Source organism: Sorex fumeus, unplaced genomic scaffold (genome assembly GCF_029834395.1).
Source record: "Sorex fumeus unplaced genomic scaffold, SorFum_2.1 ptg000151l, whole genome shotgun sequence".
Lineage (NCBI taxonomy): Eukaryota > Metazoa > Chordata > Mammalia > Eulipotyphla > Soricidae > Sorex > Sorex fumeus.
In genome coordinates, this window is record NW_026606208.1 from 3091724 (window position 1) to 3113341 (window position 21618).

The 21618-nt window shown below is 55.5% G+C and overlaps 1 protein-coding gene across 1 annotated transcript in view; it reads left to right on the plus strand.

Annotated features, from left to right (window-relative positions):
* TNFRSF11A (TNF receptor superfamily member 11a) overlaps positions 1 to 21618 on the plus strand; it is a 52086-nt gene that overhangs the window by 15552 nt on the left and 14916 nt on the right. The window contains exons 2-7 of the mRNA XM_056106972.1: positions 8342 to 8411; positions 10149 to 10274; positions 14214 to 14357; positions 18465 to 18558; positions 19679 to 19773; positions 20309 to 20422. Of these exons, the coding sequence (XP_055962947.1) occupies positions 8342 to 8411; positions 10149 to 10274; positions 14214 to 14357; positions 18465 to 18558; positions 19679 to 19773; positions 20309 to 20422 (643 nt within the window). The remainder of the gene's footprint in view (positions 1 to 8341; positions 8412 to 10148; positions 10275 to 14213; positions 14358 to 18464; positions 18559 to 19678; positions 19774 to 20308; positions 20423 to 21618) is intronic.

Genomic DNA, 21618 nt, shown 5'->3' on the forward strand with positions numbered 1-21618 from the left:
AAACCCTCATCTCTGGATCCACTTAGGATTAGGCCAAGCACCTGATCATTTTAAGTGGGGTTCTCTGAGTTTGGAGGGTGCCCTGGGTTCTGCGGTTTCCCTGGGGTCAGTGGGTGACCCCCAGTGCTATGTCTTTGTTCTCTGTCTCGTTCATTCATACCAGCACTTCTTCTGGGTGTTCACATACCCAGGTTAGTTCTGAACCTGAAAAGCACAAACTCGGTTTGTACAAAAGAAATGAATCCAGAGGGCTGGAGAGGTGCTACAGTAGGGTGGGTGCTTGACCCCAGTGCTGTCCCCGGCACCACGTATGATCCCCCACACACACCACCAGGAGCGACCCCTGAGCAGAGCCAGGAGTAAGCCCTGAGCGCTGCGGAATGTGGCCCCAAAACCAAACCGCAAAAAAAAAAAATGAGTCTGATTTTTTTTTTCTCTGAATGTCTATAAACTTGAAATTCTCTCGAGGGCCTTTAAAGTGAAAATGTCTAAAGGGCTTTGTGTGGAAAGGTAAAGATGCCCCAGTTAACAGAAATCCCTGAAGATACAATCAGCCCTGCCCCAGGAACCCCCACCCCCCGCCCGCCCCCACCCCACCCCGCCCCATCCCTGTGGCTCAAGTCACCCCCTGAGCCTCAGACACCAAACCACTGAGAGCCTGGAGGCCAGTCAGCCCAGCCCCTTAGCGCGGGGGCGCTCTCTTAGCCTCACCTTACAGCGGGCACTGAGGCCTGGCATCGCTGTCCTTGACCTCAAATTGTAGGAACGCTGGTGTTTTTATTAAACGCCTGTTGACCTCTCTGTGCTGGCCTGGGCTGTGGGGGAATTGCCAGGTGGGAACCTCTTCCTGTCTGAAGCCACCTTGCTGCCCAGTGTTGGGGCATTGGAGTGGACTTGGGGGGGCGGTGCATGTCTTACTCCTTAGGTCCGGGGGCCAAGCTTGCTTCTGTCCCTACCTCTGCTAAGTGGAGATTGCCACATGCTGGTGACTTCAGTGAGTGTTTGCTTCTCGTTTCCATGGAAACCCCCTATAACTGACTTCCAGACCACAAGGCCTTCTATGTCACTTCCGGTTCAGAGCCTGAGCTAGCGCGCTAGGGCTCTGTGTGTGCTTCGAGGAGAGAGAGAGAGAGAGAGAGAGAGAGAGAGAGCCAAGTCCTCTAGCCCAGGGCAGCCGAAAGGTTCTGGAGAAAAGGAGTTGACAGAGGGGCAGAAGGGGAAAAGAGGTTTCACAGACATCTGTGCTCACACATGGAAATGCTAGTGCGGGGAGATAGGTCCCTGTCTCTGGAGCCATGGCTAAGGCGTGTGCATGTGGTCACCCAGGACGTGGACTGCCGGGGTGATTGCTGTGAGAGAGACACTGTGTGGCATGAGCGGCCTCCCTGTCACCAGCAGCCTGTGTGTCTCTGTTCTGGGGAGACCCCGCTGCTGTCCTTGGTATTTCTCTTCGTGTGACGTGTTCTCGCCTTGATTCGCTTTCCTCTTAACAAAACCACATCTCTCGGTTCAGAACGCGAAGGCCGTGCTTACCCAAATGAGAGGCCAGATTCTTGGCTCGAGTCACGGGCGAGGGTTTGTTTATAAACTAGACCCCATGGAAAACCCCTCCCGGGGTTTGCTTCTGCCCACACCAACAGGGAGGGCAAGCGGGCGCCCAGGGTGACAGGTTGATGCCTTTGGCTACGCTGGACGGGGAGCCCTTGAAATCTTCCCCCCCCCCCCCCCCACCGGGAGTCTGGGTCGGCTGGTCTCTGGGGCACTGCATGGATGTGTTTTAAGCCGAGATCCAGCTTGGGGTCAGGGGTAAAGCAAGGAGACCTCCCAAACAGCTCAAGCCCACCAGGCGCTGCCCCGGGCACTGTGTGGCTAGCTGAGCTGGATGGTTGGATGCTACGGTCTCGGGGCACAGACTTTGTGGTGCTGGAGAGCGCGGGGCCGTCCCCCGGGATGCCTGGGGCCTCCAGGCTGAGAAACAGCGCAGCCCATCACCCAGGGATGCTCACCCGACAGAGTGGCACTGACCCGGGGTACTCGGAAACCCTCCTCGGCCCTCACTTTTGGAATTTTCAAAATTAGACCCTAGTGGGCATCACCGGGGGCACAAATCCACGGCACTCACTCTGTCCCTTCCCCTTTGGGTTGGGGTAAACTGGGGCTGAAGCTCGTTAGCGGTGGCGCTCACACATGCCTGCTGGGGTCACTGCAATGGCAGGAGCTTTATTTTATTTATTTATTTATGCTTTTTGGGTCACACCCGGCGATGTGCAGGGGTTACTCCTGGCTCTGCGCTCAGGAATTACCCCTGGCGATGCTCAGGGAATTGAACCCGGGTCGGCCACGTGCAAGGCAAACACCCTATCCGCTGTGCTATTGCTCCAGCCCCCGATGGCAGGAGCTTTAAATGACTTACTCATCTCTTCTCTTCTCCCAGTTCTGTGCTCAGAAGTTGCTCCTGGGAGGTTGGGAGAACCACAGGGTGCTGGGGACAGAGCTCAGGCCCCCTGCATGCAAAGCTTGCACTCAGTCCCTTGAACCGTATTTCTGGCCCCTGCAAGAGCTCTGAGCTGCTGAACCACCCCCCAGCACCACCACCCTCCCCCCTCGCCCCTCCCCCACACCTAGCTACATAAAGAGAATTTTGGCGTATTTTACTGCCTTCTACCTATCCCCCAAAGTCTTGCACAGACTCTTGCCATGCCCAGCCTGCTGCTCCCCAAACAAGCACACACTTGCCACAAAACAGCAGAAAGTGAGGTGACTGAAGACAGATACATCTAATATATCGCCTCATTTGAACGTGTTTCTGAGACTTTTCAAGGAATACAGAAGAGAAATGCAGAGGATAGTTGCTGTAAACACTTCCTGGGATTCTTGATGAATTCAGAGGAAGTCTGTGAGAACGTGAAGGTCAGTTGATTTCGATTCTGTGCATCAGGCTTCTCGTGTGCAGAACTGGAGTAGGGCCTGCTCAGTTCCTGTCTCTAGAGTTATTTTCACAAGATTTCCAAGTACCACAGACTGAATTGTGTTGCTCTAAAGGTTCAAGGTTGTTATCTGGAAGCCCCCGCCCCCCCCCCCCCCCCCAAATGGATCACAAGCCACTTCTCCACACTTCTGGAAAGATGCACAGAAGGACCGGCTGTGTTGGTTGCCTGTGGGGAGAAGGGTCTGAGAGAAATTTCTCTGCAGTGACCCGTGACTGAATTTTGCAAGGAATAGACCTCTCCCAAGTGGTTCTGCTGATCGGTCCTGTTCCGAGTCCTGTTGCCTCAGGAGGGATGAGGCCACCTTAAGGGCAAAGAATCTTGTAGGTTTGCTTCAGAGGAAACTGCGGCTGCCCCTACGCCAGACACTCCCCCACCGTTAGCCAAAAGCCCACCCTTGGAGCCTGAAACCCTGGGTCAGGAATGTGTCTTCATCAGGTTGCCCTTGGCTGGGGACTGCAGTCTGTCCTGAGAGCCCCCTGGCCTTGGAGGAGGGGATCAAAAGAGTTTTGAGCTATTTATTCTTTTTGCTTTTTGGGTCACACCTGGCAATGCTCAGGGCTGACTCCTGGCTCTGCACTCAGGAATTACTCCTAGTGATGCCCAGGGGACCATATGGGATGCTGGGAATCGAACCCGGGTCAGCCACGTGCAAGGCGAACGGCCCTACCCGCTGTGCTATCGCTCCAGCCCCAGTTTTGAGCTATTGAAAAGGCCGGGGAGACCGAGTGCCGCTTCTTCTCATCCCAGAGCCGACAGAAAGCGCCTGAAGAAGCAGCCCAAGGCAAGGGAGGCTCCGGTTCTGTCGCTCTGTCAGGATTGGGAGGACGCTCGTCCTCCACTCAGAGCTGCCCTCAGGAGGAGCTGGGATGTGGAGCAGCGTCGCAGACACAGTCCAGGGCACTTGAAGCCCGCCAGGCGTGTTCGAGACCGGACCTGGGCTCGCGTGGACCTGCGCGTTTCTGTGAGGTGGACGTGGGGGGGGGGGTCTCAGGCCCGGCCTGGGGAGCGTCAGGCAGCTGTGCTGCCCCCGAATGAAACGGGCCCTGCTCAGGCGGGGGTCTCTGCGCGGGAGGCTCCCCCTCCCGAAGGAGTGGACCGGTTCCTGTGGATTCACCCCAAGCCACAGCTCCTTGAGCGTCTCCCGTCGCCTGTGTCCGCGGCCTCTTAAGTGACGGCGTGGCTTGCTGTGGCGGGAGCGTGTGCGCCGACAGACACTCGGGACAAGGCGGGGTCTGCGCGAGCCGGACCATCAGCAACGTTCCTGAGACACCGACACCTACAGAGCAGGCGCGTGGGCGGCTGAGGCGGGGCGAGCGCCAGCACGTGCTCATTTGGGGGCGGGGCAAGTGCAGCACGTGCTTATTTGGGGGCGGGGGGGGGGGCAAGTGCAGCACGTGCTTATTTGGGGGCGGGGCGAGTGCCAGCACATGCTCATTTGGGGGCAGGGCGAGTGCCAGCACGTGCTACCTTGGGGGCGGGGCGAGGGCCGGCACGTGCTCATTTAGGGGGCAGGGCGAGTGCCAGCACGTGCTACCTTGGGGGCGGGGCGAGTGCAGCACGTGCTACCTTGGGGGCGGAGCGAGTGCCGGCACGTGCTCATTTGGGGCGGGGCGAGTTGCCGGCACGTGCTCGTGTGAGGCTGAGGCCTGAGCGCCTGTGCTGATAGCTGCTTGTGTGTGGGTGGGCGAACCTGTGCCAGTGTCCACGTATGGGGGGGTGAAGCGGGGTGAACCTGTGTCAGCGCATCCTTGTGCTCGGCTGAGGCTGTCGGGCAAGCCTGTTCCTGAATGTCCCCGGGTGTAGCTGTAGCACTAGTAGCACTGTCCTCCCGTTGTTCATTGATTTGCTCCAACGGGCACCAGTAACATCTCACAATAAGTTGTGAGACCTGTTGTTTCAGTGTTTGGCATATCCAGTACATCACCGGGAGCTTGCCAGGCTTTGCTGTGCGGGCGAGATACTCTCTGTAGCTTGCCGGGCTCTCTGAACGAGAAGGGGGAGTCGAACCCCAGTTGGCTGCCATGCAAGGCAAACGCCCTACCGGCTGTGCTATCGCTCCAGCCCCAGTGTGTAGCTGAGATGAGGGAAACTGCTGGCACGTGCTCCTGTGCGGCTGGGGTGGGATGAGACTGTGCCCCGTGTCCTCGTGTGTGGGTGACGCTGGCTCGTGCTAGTGGGCGCCTGAGGTGGGTGAGAGACCACGCCAGCAGGTCCACGCGTGCGAGTGAGGCGTGGGTGCGATGATGCTGGCCTTAGAGAACGGCAGCATGTCTGCGACGTTGCACAGTTGGGAAGAGCGACTCAACTCTGTGCTTTGGCAGGGCCAGGCTGGTGTGCGAATGGTATCGGGGTTAATTTATTTTGTTTTTGAGGCCACAGCCAGCTGTGCTCAGGGCTGACTCCAGACTCTGTGTTCAGGGGTCATATCTGGTAGGTCTTTGAGGACCACATGGGATGTGGGGGATTGAACCCACATAAGGTCTTACCCCCACTGAGCTCTTTCTGGCATCCTATCATCTCATTAAAATAACAAGAACAACACTACCCATGGGGATGGAGAGAGAGTACAAGGAGGGTGTTTGCCTTGCACAAAGACAAGGGTTCGATCCCTGGGACTCCATATGGTTCCCTGAAGCCCACTGGGAGTGATCCCTGTGTACACAGGCAGGAGTGAGTCCTGTACACCGCCAGGTGTGGCCCCCAAACAAGCAACTCCACTGCCAGGGGACTGTGGGTGTGCCGAGGTTCTTAGAAGCTCTCCGAAAATTGGTGGCAGCTGGGAACCGCTTACCCTCTGGGCCAACAGTGTGAGCACGGTGTGTGGGTGCTGAACCTGTCACCCTGTCCACGAGGCTCAGAGGAAACAGGATTTGCAGCCCAGCCTCAGACACGGCCTGGTTTTCGGGGCAGCCCTTTTAGCAAATTCCCCTAAAAAGAACCTTTGTGTGTGTCACAGTGTCTGTGCTATCTCGGACGCAGGCCAGCAAGCGAGCCATAATCTTTTTCATCTGAGAGATGGGGTGCTCTCTCTGCTCCAGCCTCAAGGCAGGTTCGAGCACGCGGGGAGCTGGGGGGGACACCCCACATCCTGGGGGCAGACCCGGCCTTCCTGAAGACGGAATTTGCAGTGGCCTCCCCCCCTCCCCCCAGCTGGCTGGCTGTGCCCCCATCCTCTCTTGCCTGTCCCTGGGCTTCTGGCAGAGTAAAGGGAGCAACAGGGGCTGGCAGGAGAGGCAGGTGGGTCTGTGAAGGCATCTCTGCCAGTGTGTGCAGCTCCGCAGGTGCTGACAGGCCCGTGGGGAGGGTGATCGTGTGGAAGACCCTGTTAACACCCTCCTGGCATCCCAGCTCTGGAGTGAGCAGGCTGGGACTTCCCATCCCACCGGGAGTCAGTGCCCACTTCCTCCCGGGAACCTTTGCTTGGCTTGGATAAGCGGCAGCCCACCCCACAGAGCTGTTGCTAACACGCTTGGGGGGGTCTCCATTGCATCCCACCCACTGCCCTTCCCCACCTCTGTGCCTGCCATTGGGAACCGCCCTGTCTGGGGAAGCCCGGGGAGCCCCACCCTCCACGTGCTTTCCCATCCTCTTTTCTTCACCCTGGAAGGTCATGGTCACGGTCACATTCACATCCCTGGGAGATTCTGTGGTGGGAACGGGGGTGTGTCTGTCTGCACCCTGGGGGTCACCCCTGAACTGCAAGGCTGTTAAGAGCAGCGGTTGTCACTTGAGGTGACACTTGACCCTCCTGCCCAGTTTGTGACTCTTCCACCTGCCCCACTGTTCAGGGCTCAGTTTCTACCAGACCTCCTGCCTGGAGCTGCAGTGTGCCTGCCCCAAGGAAGCTACGAAGAAAAAGAAATTTTTTAAAAAATTTTTATTAGTGAGACACTAATCTCACTATCACTGGAGCGATAGCACAGCGATAGCACAGCAGTAGGGCGTCTGCCTTGCACGCAGCCAACATGGCCGACCCGAGTTCGATTCCTCCGCCCCTCTCGGAGAGCCCGGCAAGCTACCGAGAGTATTCGATATGCCAGACACAGTAACAACAAAGTCTGCAATGGAGACGTTACTGGGCCCGCTCGAGCAAATCGACGATCAACGGGGGGGCCTTTACCTTTACCTTAGTGAGACACCATGAGGTACAGTTGTAGACTTACAAATTTTTGTGCTTGGGTTTCAGTTGTACAATGACCAAGTACCCATCCCTCCACCAGTGCCATTCTCCACCACCACGGATCCCAGTATCCCTCCCACTCCCCATCCCCCCCCCATCCCACCCTGCCTCTATGGCAGGGCATTCCCTTTTGTTCTCTCTCTCTCTTATTGGGTGTTGTGGTTTGCAAAAAGGCAATGGGTGACAATCATGTTTGGTCTGTAGTCTACTTTCAGCATGCTTCTTCCATCCTGGGAGGATCCTCCCAACACCCTTTATTTGGTGCTCCCTTCTCTATCTGGTAAAGGCAAGGTAAAGGTAAAGGCCCTCCCGTTGATCGTCGATTTGCTCGAGCGGGGCCCAGTAACGTCTCCATTGGAGACTTTGTTGTTACTGTGTCTGGCATATCGAATACTCTCGGTAGCTTGCCGGGCTCTCCGATTCTCTATCTGAGAAAGAAATTTTTCTGCATGAACTGATAAGCATCAGCGGGGTTGTGTGTGTGGGGTGGACACGGTGTTCTGTTTTGTCTTACCTACGCAGGCAGGTTCAGAAGTGGCTCTTTGTTATTCGGATCCTGCCAAAAGGAAGTGACACAGGGGCTTATGCAGCAGGAGGTGGTGTAGCTGCCGGCAGGGGGTAGGGACCCCGGCTGGCTGCAAGCCTGACCACTTCCTCGACACCCTGAAAATCCTCAAGTTAAAATGCTCAAAGGGAAGTCGCGGTAAAGATAATGTTGAAATCAGATGTGGCACCCTCTGGTATAAGATCTATGTTAGGGGCCACCTGAGGGGGTCCCCCTACCTCATTCCAATCAGAGCTGACCATGTTTCTTGTCCACTGCGTGGCTACACTGAACTCAAACCCATGGCACGTGTGGCTTGGGGAAAGAGATTTTTTCAACCTTCCCTGGACCCTTTGTTGTTTCTCTGTAACCCATCACAGCCCCGGAGCGTGACTGACATCACCTTCTAGCTCTTAGCTGGACTTTTCACCCCACCAACAGTTTGATTCTTTGTTCACTTTGACAGGCCGTGGGCAAGTATCAGACAGGCATTTGGGGGAGCAGGATGATTTCAGGCTCCAGGACTGGCCATGGAGCTGACGCCTCTCAGAGACCCACCGGGTCGAGGCCCGCTCTGTTGAGAAAGCCCTTGTGCACGCTCTCTCTCTAACGTCCGCTTTCTTTCAGCTGACGCCCGCGTGCTCCAGAGAGAGGCAGTACGAGCACCTCGGACGGTGCTGTGACAAGTGCCAGCCCGGTACGTTCTCCCAGCCTCTCACTATCGCCACCAGCAACTTTCCTGCTTGTATTATCTAAGAATGGTTTCTTTCCTGTCAGGTGGAAAGAGAAATTGCTTTTACTCTGGATTGCGGGGGAGGGGGGGGAGGGGAGGGGACCAGGTTATGATTTCTGTCATTCTGAAGGTGGAAATCTCTCAGTAGGTTACATCACTTAAAAATAAGAAAGCGGGGAGTGGGCCAGGCACACTGGTCTGGGTGCCCTCAGGAGCAGTTCCTGAGCACAGAGCCAAGTGTGGCTCATATCCTCACCCCGTACCCGAAGGAGAAAGATGAAAGCGAGGGCAGAGAGATTGTACAGGCTAAGGCACTTGCCTTGCATGCAGCTTGGTTCACTGCAGCGTGGCACAGTGTCCCTAGGGTCCTTCTGGAGCTCACTCGTAGGCCAGGAATGGCCTCTGAGGCTCCCTATGTGGTCCAAAAACAAACGCCAGACTTCAGAAACTAGTTCTTTTGTGGGGCTGAGGAGGGAGTGTTGCATGCCTAGCAGTTCTCAGGAGTCTTTCTGGCACAGTGCTCAGGGAGCCACACAGTGCCAGGGATAGAACCATGGCTGGCTGCGTGCAAGACAAGTGTCTTAACTCCCTATCCCACCTCTCTTGCCGAAGGAATTGGTTCTTTTCCGTTTTTCTTTTATAGTTTAGGCTCCAATAACTATGGTGACAATAGCACTAACACAGAGATAGTCCTAAGAGTTCATTTTGGGACACAGTTCTCTGAAACATGATTTCATAACATGCCAAGCTGTTGAAAACCATCTTTTATCACTTTGTGATTGAAAACTCAAAATACAAAGCTGTAATTCATATTTTAAAACGTCTCTCTTCACAGGATGGGGGATGGCGGGTAACAGTTGAACTTACTATTGCCGAGAAGTGCCTGGCACATTCTCCCTGGTCCCAGGCCAGACCTCAGTGTCCCCTCACTCACTGTTGGACAGGAGGGTGTCTTTGAGGAAAGGCTTTTTCAAGAGCTTGTACAAACTTTAAGTAAAGTTTCAAATAATTATTCATGTATAGGGTAAGACCTTGTGTGTGTGTGTGTGTGTGTGTGTGTGTGAGAGAGAGAGAGAGAGAGAGAGAGAGAGAGAGAGAGAGAGAGAGAGAGACAGACAGAGAGACAGAGAGACAGAGAGAGAGTCTATAGCCTGCAGTATATGTAGCACAAATGAAGTTAACTACTCGGGCTGGAGAGAGAGCACAGCAGATAGGGCACTTACCTTGCCCTTGCTGGCCAAGGTTCGATCCCCAGCACTACTTATGGTCCCTCGAGCAGTACCACGAGTGATCCCTGAATGTAGAGCCTGGAGTAAGACCTGAGCACAGCCAGGTGTGGCTTCCAAACCAAAACAAAGGAAGGTTAACTGCGGAGATGGTCACTAGAGGGGTGCTTTGGTGGTGGGGGTGGGTGCAGGACATCCCCTGGCTCAGCTGACTCTTCAAGTTCTGCAGCCACCAGAGGGGAAAGGCCGTCAGCAGGGGTCTGGGTGGGCAGCGTGATCTCGGACGCAGAAACAGTGGAGGCAGCGTGGGCACGGGCGTCTCGGCCGTGGGGTCTCTCCTCTCCCCTCCGGCCTCGGGGCCTACCTGGGGTCAGGGTGTGGGCTGGGGGCCGGTAGATGGGCCCCTCCTGCTGTGTTGCAGTACTGTTTGTCCATCTATGTTTTTATCGGTGCCTTTCCCCCTCTGCCATGGAAGGAACATACTTGGCTGCCAAGTGCTCGGCCACGTCAGAGAGCGTCTGCTTGCCCTGTGGCCCGGAGGAGTACCTGGACACCTGGAACGAAGAGGAGAAGTGTTTGCTGCACAAAGTGTGTGATTCAGGTGAGTTGGGGTGCTGGGGTGTGTGTGTGTGTGTGTAAGGGAAGAGAAAGATGGTCACCCTCTGGTGTGTGTGTGTGTGTGTGTGTGTGAGAGAGAGAGAGAGAGAGAGGGAGAGAGAGAGAGAGAGAGAGAGAGAGAGAGAAAGAGAGAGATGTCGCCCTCTGGGGGGTGTGTGTGAGAGAGGGAGATGTCACCCTGTGATGTGTGTGTATGTGTATGTGATGTCACCCTCTGGGGTGTGTGTATATGTGTATATGAGAGAGAGATGTCACCCTGTGGTGTGTGTGTGTGTGTCTGTGTGTGATGTCACCCTCTGGGGTGTGGGTGTGTGTGAGCGAGAGATGCCTTTTTGGGGGGTGAGGAGGGTTGTTTGACCACAGCCCCACCAAGGATGTGACCGGGAGCCCAGAGCACGGTGGGAAAACCTCCCAGAGGGGCCGGGAACCATGGCCAAGTAGCTCAGCCTGAGTTTTGCCTGTGGTCAATCAACCTTCCGTTCCTGGCATGGCTGGGAGCAGCCTCCGAGCACTCACAGCGAGTCATCCCCGAGCACTTCCGGGTGTGGCTCAAAGCAAAGGAGAAGGAGCAAACTCTGTGAAGAACTCACAGAGTATCCCCGGAGGCTGTCCAGCGATGGCTCTTTGAGGACTGGTTCCCACAGTGGCCCAGTTTGTCACCATGAGCTGTCCCGAGCCTGGGAGAGGCAGGGACCGGCCCTGCAGAAGCCACAGACGCAGGCTCCAGGCCAGGCCTCCTGACCCCCGACTTCCCCTCACCTGGGGAGGTTTTAGCAACTGCAGTTCGGTCACGTTCTCGGACGCCTCTAGTTGTGGAGGGCTCAAGTGGTTTCTGTCTCGTTTTGCTTTAGGGGGGCCCCCCACTCAGCTGTGCTCAGGGCGCACTCCTGGCAGGGCTTGGCCATTCTGGGGAGCAAACAGGGCGGGTTGCTTGCAGGGCAAGGCCCTTCCTTACCCCCTGTGCTATCTCTGCAGCCCCGCAAATGTCTTGTAGTCCTAGCTTATTTGCAGGGATCAGGACGAGAGTGTCGCTGTTCTCCTCCGGTGCCTGTCACGTCCCTGTCCTCTCTCCGGGACTTGTGGCGTTGCACCCAGACTTCCCCTGAGCCCTGGGGCTGGGCTGCCTTTGGGGTCATTTACTGGGGGCTTCCAGCTCCTGCACTGCCTGTCACAGGAATGCTGGAGGGCTGCAGTGACAGTCCAGTGGGCAGGGCTGACCGGTTCCATCCCAGACCCACCAGGAGCCATCTCTGAGTGCAGAGCCAGGTGGCCCTGCCAACACAAACAAAGTGTGTGTTGGGTGTGTTGGGTCTTGGGGGTTGATTGGACTCTGCTTTGTGTGGGGTGGTCTGGGCACACTTCATCAGCGCTGTCCTCCTGGAGCTCTGCCAGGCCCTCTGCCAGCAGCTACTCTGCCCGTGATCCTGGCTGCATCTTCCTCAGGTGGCAGAAAGCCAGTGCTCCAGCCGTCCTTCACGTATTTGTCAAGAGCTGGGTCGAGAGACACCAGCCCATCAGCTGGTTCTTGCCCTCGAGGACAGTCTAGCCAGGAAAGGCAGAGTGAATTCTCAAGACTTTATTATTTGGGGGTGGGGAGGTAGGGGTGAGGGACACAACCGATGATGCTAGGGAGCTGCTCCTGGCTCAGTGCTCAGGGATGCTTCTGGCAGAGCTCAGAGGACCATGTGGCACCAGGGATCGAACCTGAGGCTCCCACATGCAAAACCTTGTTCACAGCTTGATGAGTGATCTCCCGGCCCTTGTAACTTATTCTCCTTGTCGAAAGTACTCATTCTCTCACTGAGTCGAAGGACTGGCAGAATGATAAACTCACACGTGTGGGTGAGTTGAGGCTGGCTTCATCTAACGCAGAAGTTACTGGTTCTCAGACTGTCCCACCTCGCCCAGGTGGCCACCCAGGCTTCTGCTGTGACGACTGCAGGCGTCACTGAGCTCTCTTGCTCCCAGCTCATCTTGTTCATTGCCTGTGCTGACTCTGGAATCGGACTTCTTCTCCACGAATCCCTACTTGCTTTCTGCGGGGGACGCCTATGTTTAGTGACCCTCGTCTGGGTATTCGGGAGCCCCGTGGCTGCTGAACTCGGCGGAAGAACTAGCAGAGCTGGATGTAATTTGTTCATTTTTTTAAGTCACACCTGCCAGTACTCAGGGCTTACTCCTGGCTCTGTGCTCAGGAATCACTCTTGGCAGTACTTGGGGCTGTATGTGGTGCCAGGGGTCAAACCAGGGTCTGTCATGTGTCATTACCAGCTGGACTATCTCTCCAGCCCCCACAGAGCTGTATATTTGAACTATCCTTTTTCTCAGATGTTCGAGACAGCAGAGTTTGGCGGGAGGAGGTAGCGTGGAAATGGCTCCCAGCGAGCGGCATCTGATTAAGTGTTATTTCTTTCCTACTGCTTACTAATGGGCTTGACTCATCCTGTCTGCTGGAAATAAAGATGCATTCTGTCTACTGCCAAAATTGATTAAAGCCCAAAGCCCCGGAGCACGAAGATATTTAAAAATATGTCACCATTGTTCATCATCACACTGGCCCACGGTCACTCACATTGGGGCGGAATACTGGGATTCGGATTTTCCAAGGAAGTGACCCTGGTCTGGAAGGTTCCAGGCAGGAGGTCCATGTTTATGCAAATTGGCCTGAGGCTGCGGAGCGGTGGGTGCCTGGGAGAAGAGAGACTTTCCTGGTTGGCTGGACAGAGACGCTGAAAGATGAACTGCTTCCCATTAGCCTAGTCAGCCGAGGCTGCTCTCCAGAGCCCCTGAGATGCCCAAGCAGCTCTGCAGCCTGAGTCAGCGGTACGAATGGCTCTTGGGCGGCCCTTAATTGTGGGGTCTCCGCAGAGAGGAAGCTGGGCCCTGCTGTCTCTCCTTAGAAGGCCATGAGTCTCGGGCTGGAGAGAGTGCAGTGGGTAGGGCTCTTGGTTTGCATGCGGGAGACCCTGGTTCAGTCCCCGGCATCCCATAGGGTCCCCTGAACACTGCCAGGGTGATCCCTGAGTGCAGAGCCAGGAGCAAGTCCTGAGCACTGCCAGGTGGCCCAAAAACAAAAAAAAAAATTGCGGATATGAATCAGTGAGTAAAGAGGAGTGTGTGTGTGTGTGTGTGTGTGTGTGTGTGTGAACCTTCATCTCTGTTCAACATGATCTCAATAGTGGCATGAGATCAGGGCTCAGAAGGAAAGCCCTAGGCTAGGTACTGTGAGAAGACAGACACGATTTGTCCTCCTACCTGGGGACAGAGGACTCGGCCCACAGTGCTCTGCCCCTGCACTCTGTTGCTGACCAGAAGCACAGTGATTGCGCTTCTTGTAGCCCTGCAGTTCTCACGATGAACCCATATCCCCAGAAACCCTGTTCTGAGGTGCAGAACCTTGCTACGCCAGAATGCTCTAAGCTGGAAAGGGCAGTGGAGGCAGACTGCTTTGCACTGACTGGAACAGCTGGCCGTCAGGGACTGGGCCGTCCTCTGTCTCCCTCCCAAGACAGAAAAGACCCGGAACCCCCCGGGGTGCTTGAGCGCCAGCACGGGATGCCTGAGGGGGAACTTGGGAGTCCCTGAACCCCAGTATCCTGCATGAGTCAGCCGTGGGGAAGTGGGGTGGCCTGGGAGGTGGTGAGACTGTGAAACGGCACGGCAGGTGGGATATGGCACAGGGACAGGTGGCAGGGGTGGGAGGGGCCAAGATTTCAGCAGTTGACAGGAGGGGAAGGTTTCAGGGGTATGGGATGATGGGTGGGTCAGGGGGAAGATGGCACAGCACAGGGGAAGAGGGCAGCGGTGGGTACTGCTGGGGAGTGGCCCGGGGGCAGGGGCTAGGCGGGGTCATGGTCGGGGCACCCGGTGCGCACAATGCTGGGCATCCGTCCACTGCAGCCTCCCCCGTCTCTTGCTGCAGGGAAAGCCCTGGTGGCGGTGAATCCCGGCAACCAGACGGCCCCACGGCTCTGCACCTGCACCGCCGGCTACCACTGGAGCCAGGACTGCGCCTGCTGCCGCCGGAACACCGAGTGTGCCCCCGGCTTCGGGGCCCAGCCCCAGGGTATGCAGAATGGAGGTGCCTGGGGCCACAGACCTCTTCGGGCCAACACCCCCCCCCCCCCCCGCCCCAACCCATTCACTTCTGACCCCCCCCCCCAGGCCCAGCCCCTCCTTAGCTCTCAGACCCTGTCCATTTCTCCGTCCATGTAGGGGACCAGGGAATCCAGACAGTTTGGTTGGGATTTTTACCTTGTGCCTCTCCCCATGCTTTTTTTGGGGGGGGTCTGCATTTGGGGGCCACACCCCATTCTTCGTACTCCTAGCTCAGGGATCCCTCCTGGGGGTGCTCGGAGCCCTGTGCTGGAGTTTGAACCCAGGTCGGCATGTGCAAGGCAAGAGCCCGGCCTGCTGTACACACGCTCTGAAGTCGACACCTGGGGTGTCGGGGGGAGGGCGAATGGTGGGAGGGAGGATGGTGTCCGGGGACCGGCCCACGACCTCACACACGCAAGTCAGTCGCCGTGCTCTCCCACTTGCATCCCATCCCACTGCTCAGGGATTTCATCGCAGATTTGCAGAGTTCCCACGGACTTAGTTTCCAGGGAATTAAAGGATTTATAACTGCAATCGCAGAAGATTTAATGGGACCTAAACGTCTTTGCAAGCTGATACCCTTCAGGCTCTATTTGAAAATCTACTCATCATCTTTAACTACTGGAAACTATTGGAGGTGGTTCTTTAGGAGGGGGGCGGGGATGCTGATTCCCACCCAGCTGTGCTCAGAGCTTACTCCTGGCTCTGTGCTCAGGGCTCACTCCTGGCTTGGGGCTGGCTCACTCCTGATGTTCAGGGATCACTCCTGACTCTGCTCAGGGCTCACTTCTGCTAGGCCTGGGATAACTGTATATGGTGCCTGGGACAGAACCCACGTCAGCTGCGTGCAAGGCAAGCACCTTATCCCTGTGCTCTCTCTGGACACTGTATGTGGCTCTCTTTCCTCTCCTTTGATTTTCATCCACGTCACCTTCCCCACAGGAGTTTTATCCTAATGGGTTGTTCTAGTTGAAGAGCTTTAATCACCCTCTCATCCTCTCATGTAAGAAATAAGCATCTATTTGTATCATCATTTTTAGGATGTTTCCTGTGACTTAAGTTTCCAACAGTCACAAACCTTTGCTCTGGGTGACAATGTCACTCGGATCACTGGGGCTGACCGTCACATGCGCCTGCCTGTGTGTGTGTGTGTCATCCTGTGTGTATATACACAGGCTGAGGGCTGTCTCAGAGCAGAGGCCTCACATGTGTGAGGCCGTGGGTTTCATCCCTGGCCTCCCTGGCCTCCTGAGATACACAGAATATATTGCATTTATGTGTATCTCTGTATCACTGTCCTCCCGTTGTCCTTCGGTTTACTCGAGTGGGTGCCAGTAACATCTCTATTCCTCCCAGCCTCGAGATTCTAGCAGCCCCTTTCTTCTTACTCGTCTTTTCCCAATGACTGGAGGCTCTTTCAGGGTCAGGGGAATGAGACCTATCGTTGTTACTGTATTTGGCTTATCGAATACACCACGGGAGCTTGCCAGGCTCTTGCAGGCATTTATATGTAATGATCCATATTAACGCATGAATGAAAAAGGGTAAGCATTTAAACTGCAGGAGATCAGAATTCCTTTCCCCAGCTGGTTCCTATGTTCGTGCAGGGAATTTGCCGCCTGCGAAAGTGCAGCAGGCTTCACTAGCGGGTCCGTTTCCTCTGGGGCTGAGCGGCTTGTCAGTATGAGGAACTTCGTGGCTCAGGCAGGGCTTTGCCAGTAGAACTGTCAATCATTCGCTCAGAACCTTTGCGTTCCACCCCCAGATCTGTCTCGGAATAGCCCAGCGGACTCAGACCATTCCACAGCAGTGAAGGCCCAGCGCCCACCTGAGGCGTCTGTCCCTTTATGCGGGCGGTCTGCACTAGCCGCTGGAATGGGGAGCCTTCAGGGTCAGGGTCTCACTTGACCGAACGAGTGATGGATGACACAAACGTGACAGAATCTCATGGTAGTGTGGTAGCAAATGTTTTCACTTGAGCTAGACCGGTTAAGGCACTGGCCTTGTGCACCCACCCCAGGGACCACATAGGTTTCTGATTTCTAGGGAAGTTTCTTTCAAGTCACAACAAATGATTATTTCTACTTCCTACTCTTTCACTTAGGCTCACCTTATTGTAAGCTGGCTGGGAGATACAGACGATTCATTTCATGTCGAGGAGAGTGACCGTCAGAGTCTTATCAAGTGCAGTGACGAAACCAGATGAGCTTGCTTTTTGGTCTCGAAGCCTGACTTAAAATTTTAATTATTGAAATAAGTCTCCCGCTGGCTCCCGGCTGAACCCAGATTGCCCAGTGCCTGTTTGGGCGGCGTTCCTCTCTCAGGCCTGGTTTCCGGTCCTCATTTTAAGAACGACAGTGGCTTTGGCACCAGCTCTGGGCTCATGGAAGCTCACATTCCTTTGTGGGGAGGAGGGAGGAAGGGGTGTCAGGGTCACACCTGGCTGTGCTCAGGGTTTCCTCCTGGCTCAGGGTCACTCCTGGAAGCCAGAATCCATGGGTGGCAGTGACGGACGGGAGGGTCCCCCTTGGAATGGAGCGAAGGCAAGGTCCAGAGGGAATGACAGCTATTCCCTGATACTCATGTTTTTGAGAAACAAGGAGCTCGGAAGACGCTTCCTGACCAGAGGCGTTCTCACCTGCTGTGCCATGGCTTCCAGCAAGGTGCCACAATCCATGCTCTCACTTCCGTTTGTGTGCGTCGGGTTTTGGGGGAACACACAGCCACATCCTTTCCTGTTCGCCCAGTGTCTCAGACTGTTTTCTTGCTCCACGTGATTGCGGTAGAGGCTGGAGACAGGTTCCACGATTCGCTGAGAACACGTACGAGCATCTCCTGGGTGGGGCACTGGGTATTCCAGCGGGTAGAGTAACCTCAGGTGCAGTTGTGGGGTGCTTTCTGCTAGTTCACTGAAAGAAGGTTGATTTCCAAGGGAGCTCTGAAAAAAGATTTTTTCTTTTGAAAAAGAAGGGGGGGCAGTGAGCCAAAAAAGTTTGGGACCCTCTGACTTAGTTTAAAAGAAGGATGACTGGGGCCCGAGGTAGCCTACTGCAGGGAGGGTGCTTGGCTTGCACTGGCCCACATGGCTTTGATCTGTGGCCTCAGCACAGAACCAGGAGTACACTCTGAGACAGGCAGGTGTGGCCTCCCCAAAAGAGGAAAGGGGAGGTGGGGAGAGAGAAAGGGAGAGGTCTTTGCACTAAGTAAATGATAATTGGAGGGATGGCCCAGGTTGGGAGATGTGTGCTGAAAGTAGACCAGGAACCAAACATGATGACCTCTCAGTATCTGTATTGTAAATCATAAGGCCCCAAATCAGAGAGTAAGAAAGATTGTACCTGCCACAGAGGCAGGAAGTGGGGTGGGGTGGGGTGGGGGTGGCAGGTGGGATACTGGGAACAATGGTGATGGAAAATGTGCACTGGTGGAGAGATGGGTGCTCGAGCATTGTTCGACTGAATCGCAGTCATGCAAGTTTGTACCTCTCACGGTGATCCAATAAAACTTCTTAAAAAAAGAAAGAAAACAAAAGGGAATGCCCTGCCACAGAGGCAGGGTGGGATGGGGGGATGGGGTGGGTGGGAGGGATACTGGGATCTGTGGTGGTGGGAAATGGGCACTGGTGGAGAGATGGGTATTTGATCATTGTATAATTGAAACCCAAGCACAAAAATGTGTAAGTCTACAACTGTACCTAATGGTGTCTCACTAATAAAAATTTTAAAAAAAATAAAAAAAGAAAGAAAAAAGAGAGAGAGGTCTGTCAGCAAAGGCTGATGGAGGACCCGAAGGTACCCCCAGGGCAGCAGCCCATGGAGAAAAGCACCAAAGCACAGCCTCTGCCGGGGTCAATTGCTATAGGGCCCTGGGCCCCTGCCCTGTTGGCCTGACCCGGAACTAGTTCCCTCTCTCCCCAAAGCTCTGGACCCTGCTGCTGGGGTCAGAACGGGCTTCAGGGCCCCGGGCCTGTGCGTCTGCAGCAGATGTCCCTGGGGGTGGACGGGAGTGGCGTCCCGGCTGATCTCTAAGTGTCCTCCCCGCATCTCCCTGCGCCCTCTCTTTGTGTGTTGGACAGAGCAGCCCGGCAGGGACACGGTGTGCAGGCCCTGTCCAGGAGGCTTCTTCTCTGACATCTCGTCGGCCACTGAAGACTGCAAGCCCTGGACCAAGTAAGGGGAGCCAGCAGCCCCACTCCCCACCCCTCAAGAAAGATTTTCAGTGGGTTTTTGTTTGTCTGCTTGGGGGTCACATCCAGCCGTGCTCAGGGCATCCTTCTGCCTCTGTGCTCAGTATCTGCATGGCAAATCATAGTGCCCCAAATTAGAGAGTAAGAAAGATTGTACCTGCCACAGAGGCAGGGAGTGAGGTAGGGTGGGGGTGGCGGGTGAGAGCCTGGGGGACCAGGAATCAATCCCAGGTCAGCACCATGCAAGGCAAACACCTGACCTGCTCCAGCCCAAATTTTTAGTGTTTTTCAACATCCGACGATTCTCAGTCATGGCAGTGAGAGCGTTTGGGATGCGTCTTCTCACTCTGGCCAGAACTCTCGGGGAATAGCAGTGCTCGCTGTTGTTTGTGGTTTATTCATCCCCGTCCCTGAGATTTGGCTTCTGTATGAAAGCCTTGTCGTCCACACGCCCCAGAAGGCCCGAGTTTCTCTCCTTTTGAAGAGTCTAGAGAGGGGAGTCTTTTTTTTTTGCTTTTTGGGTCACACCTGGCGATGCACAGGGGTTACTCCTGGCGGTGCTCAGGGGACCATATGGGATGCTGGGAATTGAACCCGGGTCGTCCACGTGCAAGGCAAACACCCTACCTGCTGTGCTATCTCTCCAGCCCCGAGAAGGGGAGTCTTTGATAGATTTTTTTCTTTTTATTATTTGTTTAACGTTGGGTTTGGGGGTCACACCTAGCGGGGCCCAGGGCTTAGCCTGGCTCTGTCTGTGTTCAGGGATCACTCCTGGCGGGGGCCAGAGGGACTATATTGGGTGCTGGGGATCAGACCTGGTTGGCTACATGCAAGGCCAGGGCCTTATCTGCTATTGTTCTGACCCCCTTGTTTGTTTGTTTTGCTTTTTGGGTCACACCCGGCACTGCACAGGGGTTACTCCTGGCTCATACACTCAGACATTACTCCTGGCGGTGCTTGGGGGGGCCATATGGGATGCTGGGAATCGAACCCAGGTTGGCCGTGTGCAAGGCAAACATCCTAACCACTGTGCTATCGCTCCAGCCCCTGACCCCCTTGTTTTTAATACAAAACTCAAGCCCTTGACTGCCTCTGGCCCACAGCTGTACCACGCTTGGAGAAACAGTGGATGTTCCCGGCACCAGCCAGTCCGATGCAGTTTGCCATCCTTCTCTGCCTATCGGAAGACCGCCGAATGGTATGTGTAGAAAGAACAGGCTGACCAGTGAGAAGATGGGGGTTCAGGTTCTGGTCCCGTATGAGGCTGACCCTAGTTTGATGCATATAGGGTCCATGAGCACAGAGCCTGGAATAGCCCCTGGGCTCAGCTGCCTTTGGCTCAGCTGATTGGTCACCAGGTCCCAGGCGAGCGAGTACCCTCGGGCCCTCCCCACTCCGCTGTCCTCTGGAAAGCACTGGGGAAAGGGGCTTCCTTGGCCTCTGAGAGCACCATCAGGGCGCAGAGATGGGCTGGGTGGCGGGTCTCTAGGACTGGAGTCTTTCCCTCCTCGCCCGTGAGAGGCCCGAGTTTGATCCCTGCACCCCTGGGTGGTCCCTACACATACTCTCTTAGAACAAAAGCAAAGAGACCGCTCAAGAGAGTCCAGGGCAGGCTTCACTCAGAGTGATGCCAAACAGACCCCCCCCCCCCCCCGTCGGTAGCCGAGGCTGCCAGGCCCAGGGTGCCCCATGACTTCCCTCACAGCCTCTCGCCCCGTTCTCTCCCTCCACAGAGCCCCAGATCTACTTGCCCGGTTTAATTATTCTGCTTCTCTTCACATCTGTGGCGCTCCTGGCCGCCGTGGTCCTGGCTGTTTACTACCGGAAGAAAGGGAAAACGCTCACAGGTACTGTCCATTTCGCTCCCTCTGGCCTCTCCCAGCTGACTCAGCCACCTGTGTGGGAGGAAGGCCAGCAGGCAGCCTCAGGAAGGGGTCCTCTGACCCCTTCCTGTGTGGCTGCCCCTTGTGGCCGGGGATCCCTGGAGATCAGGCACCTGGGGTGGATTTGCGAGTCCCTCAGGCAGTGCTAACTGGATGGCCGTGAATATGGGCAGAGGTGCCGGGGCCTGAACTCACAGTCTCACGCATGCAAGGCTGGTGCTCTGCCTCTGAGCCAGTCTCGGCCCCCAGTACCCTTTCCTTTCTTAAGGACAATAGACACGTTTCTCGTGCTGTGCTTTACAGCAGCATTTTTTAAACGAGGGCTACGGTGGACCCCTGGGCCCTGGCACCAGATGGGCCCCTTGATTCTGCCCAGCCCCGCAGGAACAGAGTGATTTTTGCATCGCGGAGATTTTACACATCAGTATGTTTGTAATGAGGCATTCTCAATGAACATTACTGCAAAAGGAGGGCACCCCCCACCCCACCCCGGGATAGGGGTGCTTGAGCTAAAGTGAAGCCCTGATGTCCTACTTCATTGTTCTCTAGGGAAAAAGAAAGCCTGTGGGGCTGGAGCGATAGCACAGCGGGTAGGGTGTTTGCCTTGCATGAGGCCGACCTGGGTTCGATTCCCAGCATTCCATATGGTCTCCTGAGCACCGCCAGGAGTGACTCCTGAGTGCAGAGCCAGGAGTAACCCCTGTGCATGGCCGGGTGTGACTCAAAAAGCAAAAAAAAAGGGGGGGGGGGAAGCCTGTTCTTATATTTATACCAGCAAAAAAAGTTCTACAGCAGGGTAACGGGTGGTTCCTGGGTAAGCTGTGTTGTTGTATGGATTCTTCCACACCAGATAGAGGGGATGCATTTCATTTTAACAAGCACTTGTAATGCCTCCACTTAAAATGGAGATGACTCGGTCCGGTAAGTGGGGGAGGGCAGAGCTTTGATTGGGTTGTGCACCTGGAAACGGGATGTGAGATTCTAGAAGTGAATGATCCCATCATCACGAAATTTCCCCGAGGGGGCTTTGTGTTCACTTGTTTCCCAGTGATGAGGCCTTCTGACACTGTGTCAGGTCTGATAATGCAATAAACGTGTCTGCCCTGGGGGTTGGGTTTGTTCAAAAGCACCCTCGCCACCTTCCAGAGCAAGAGCTCAGA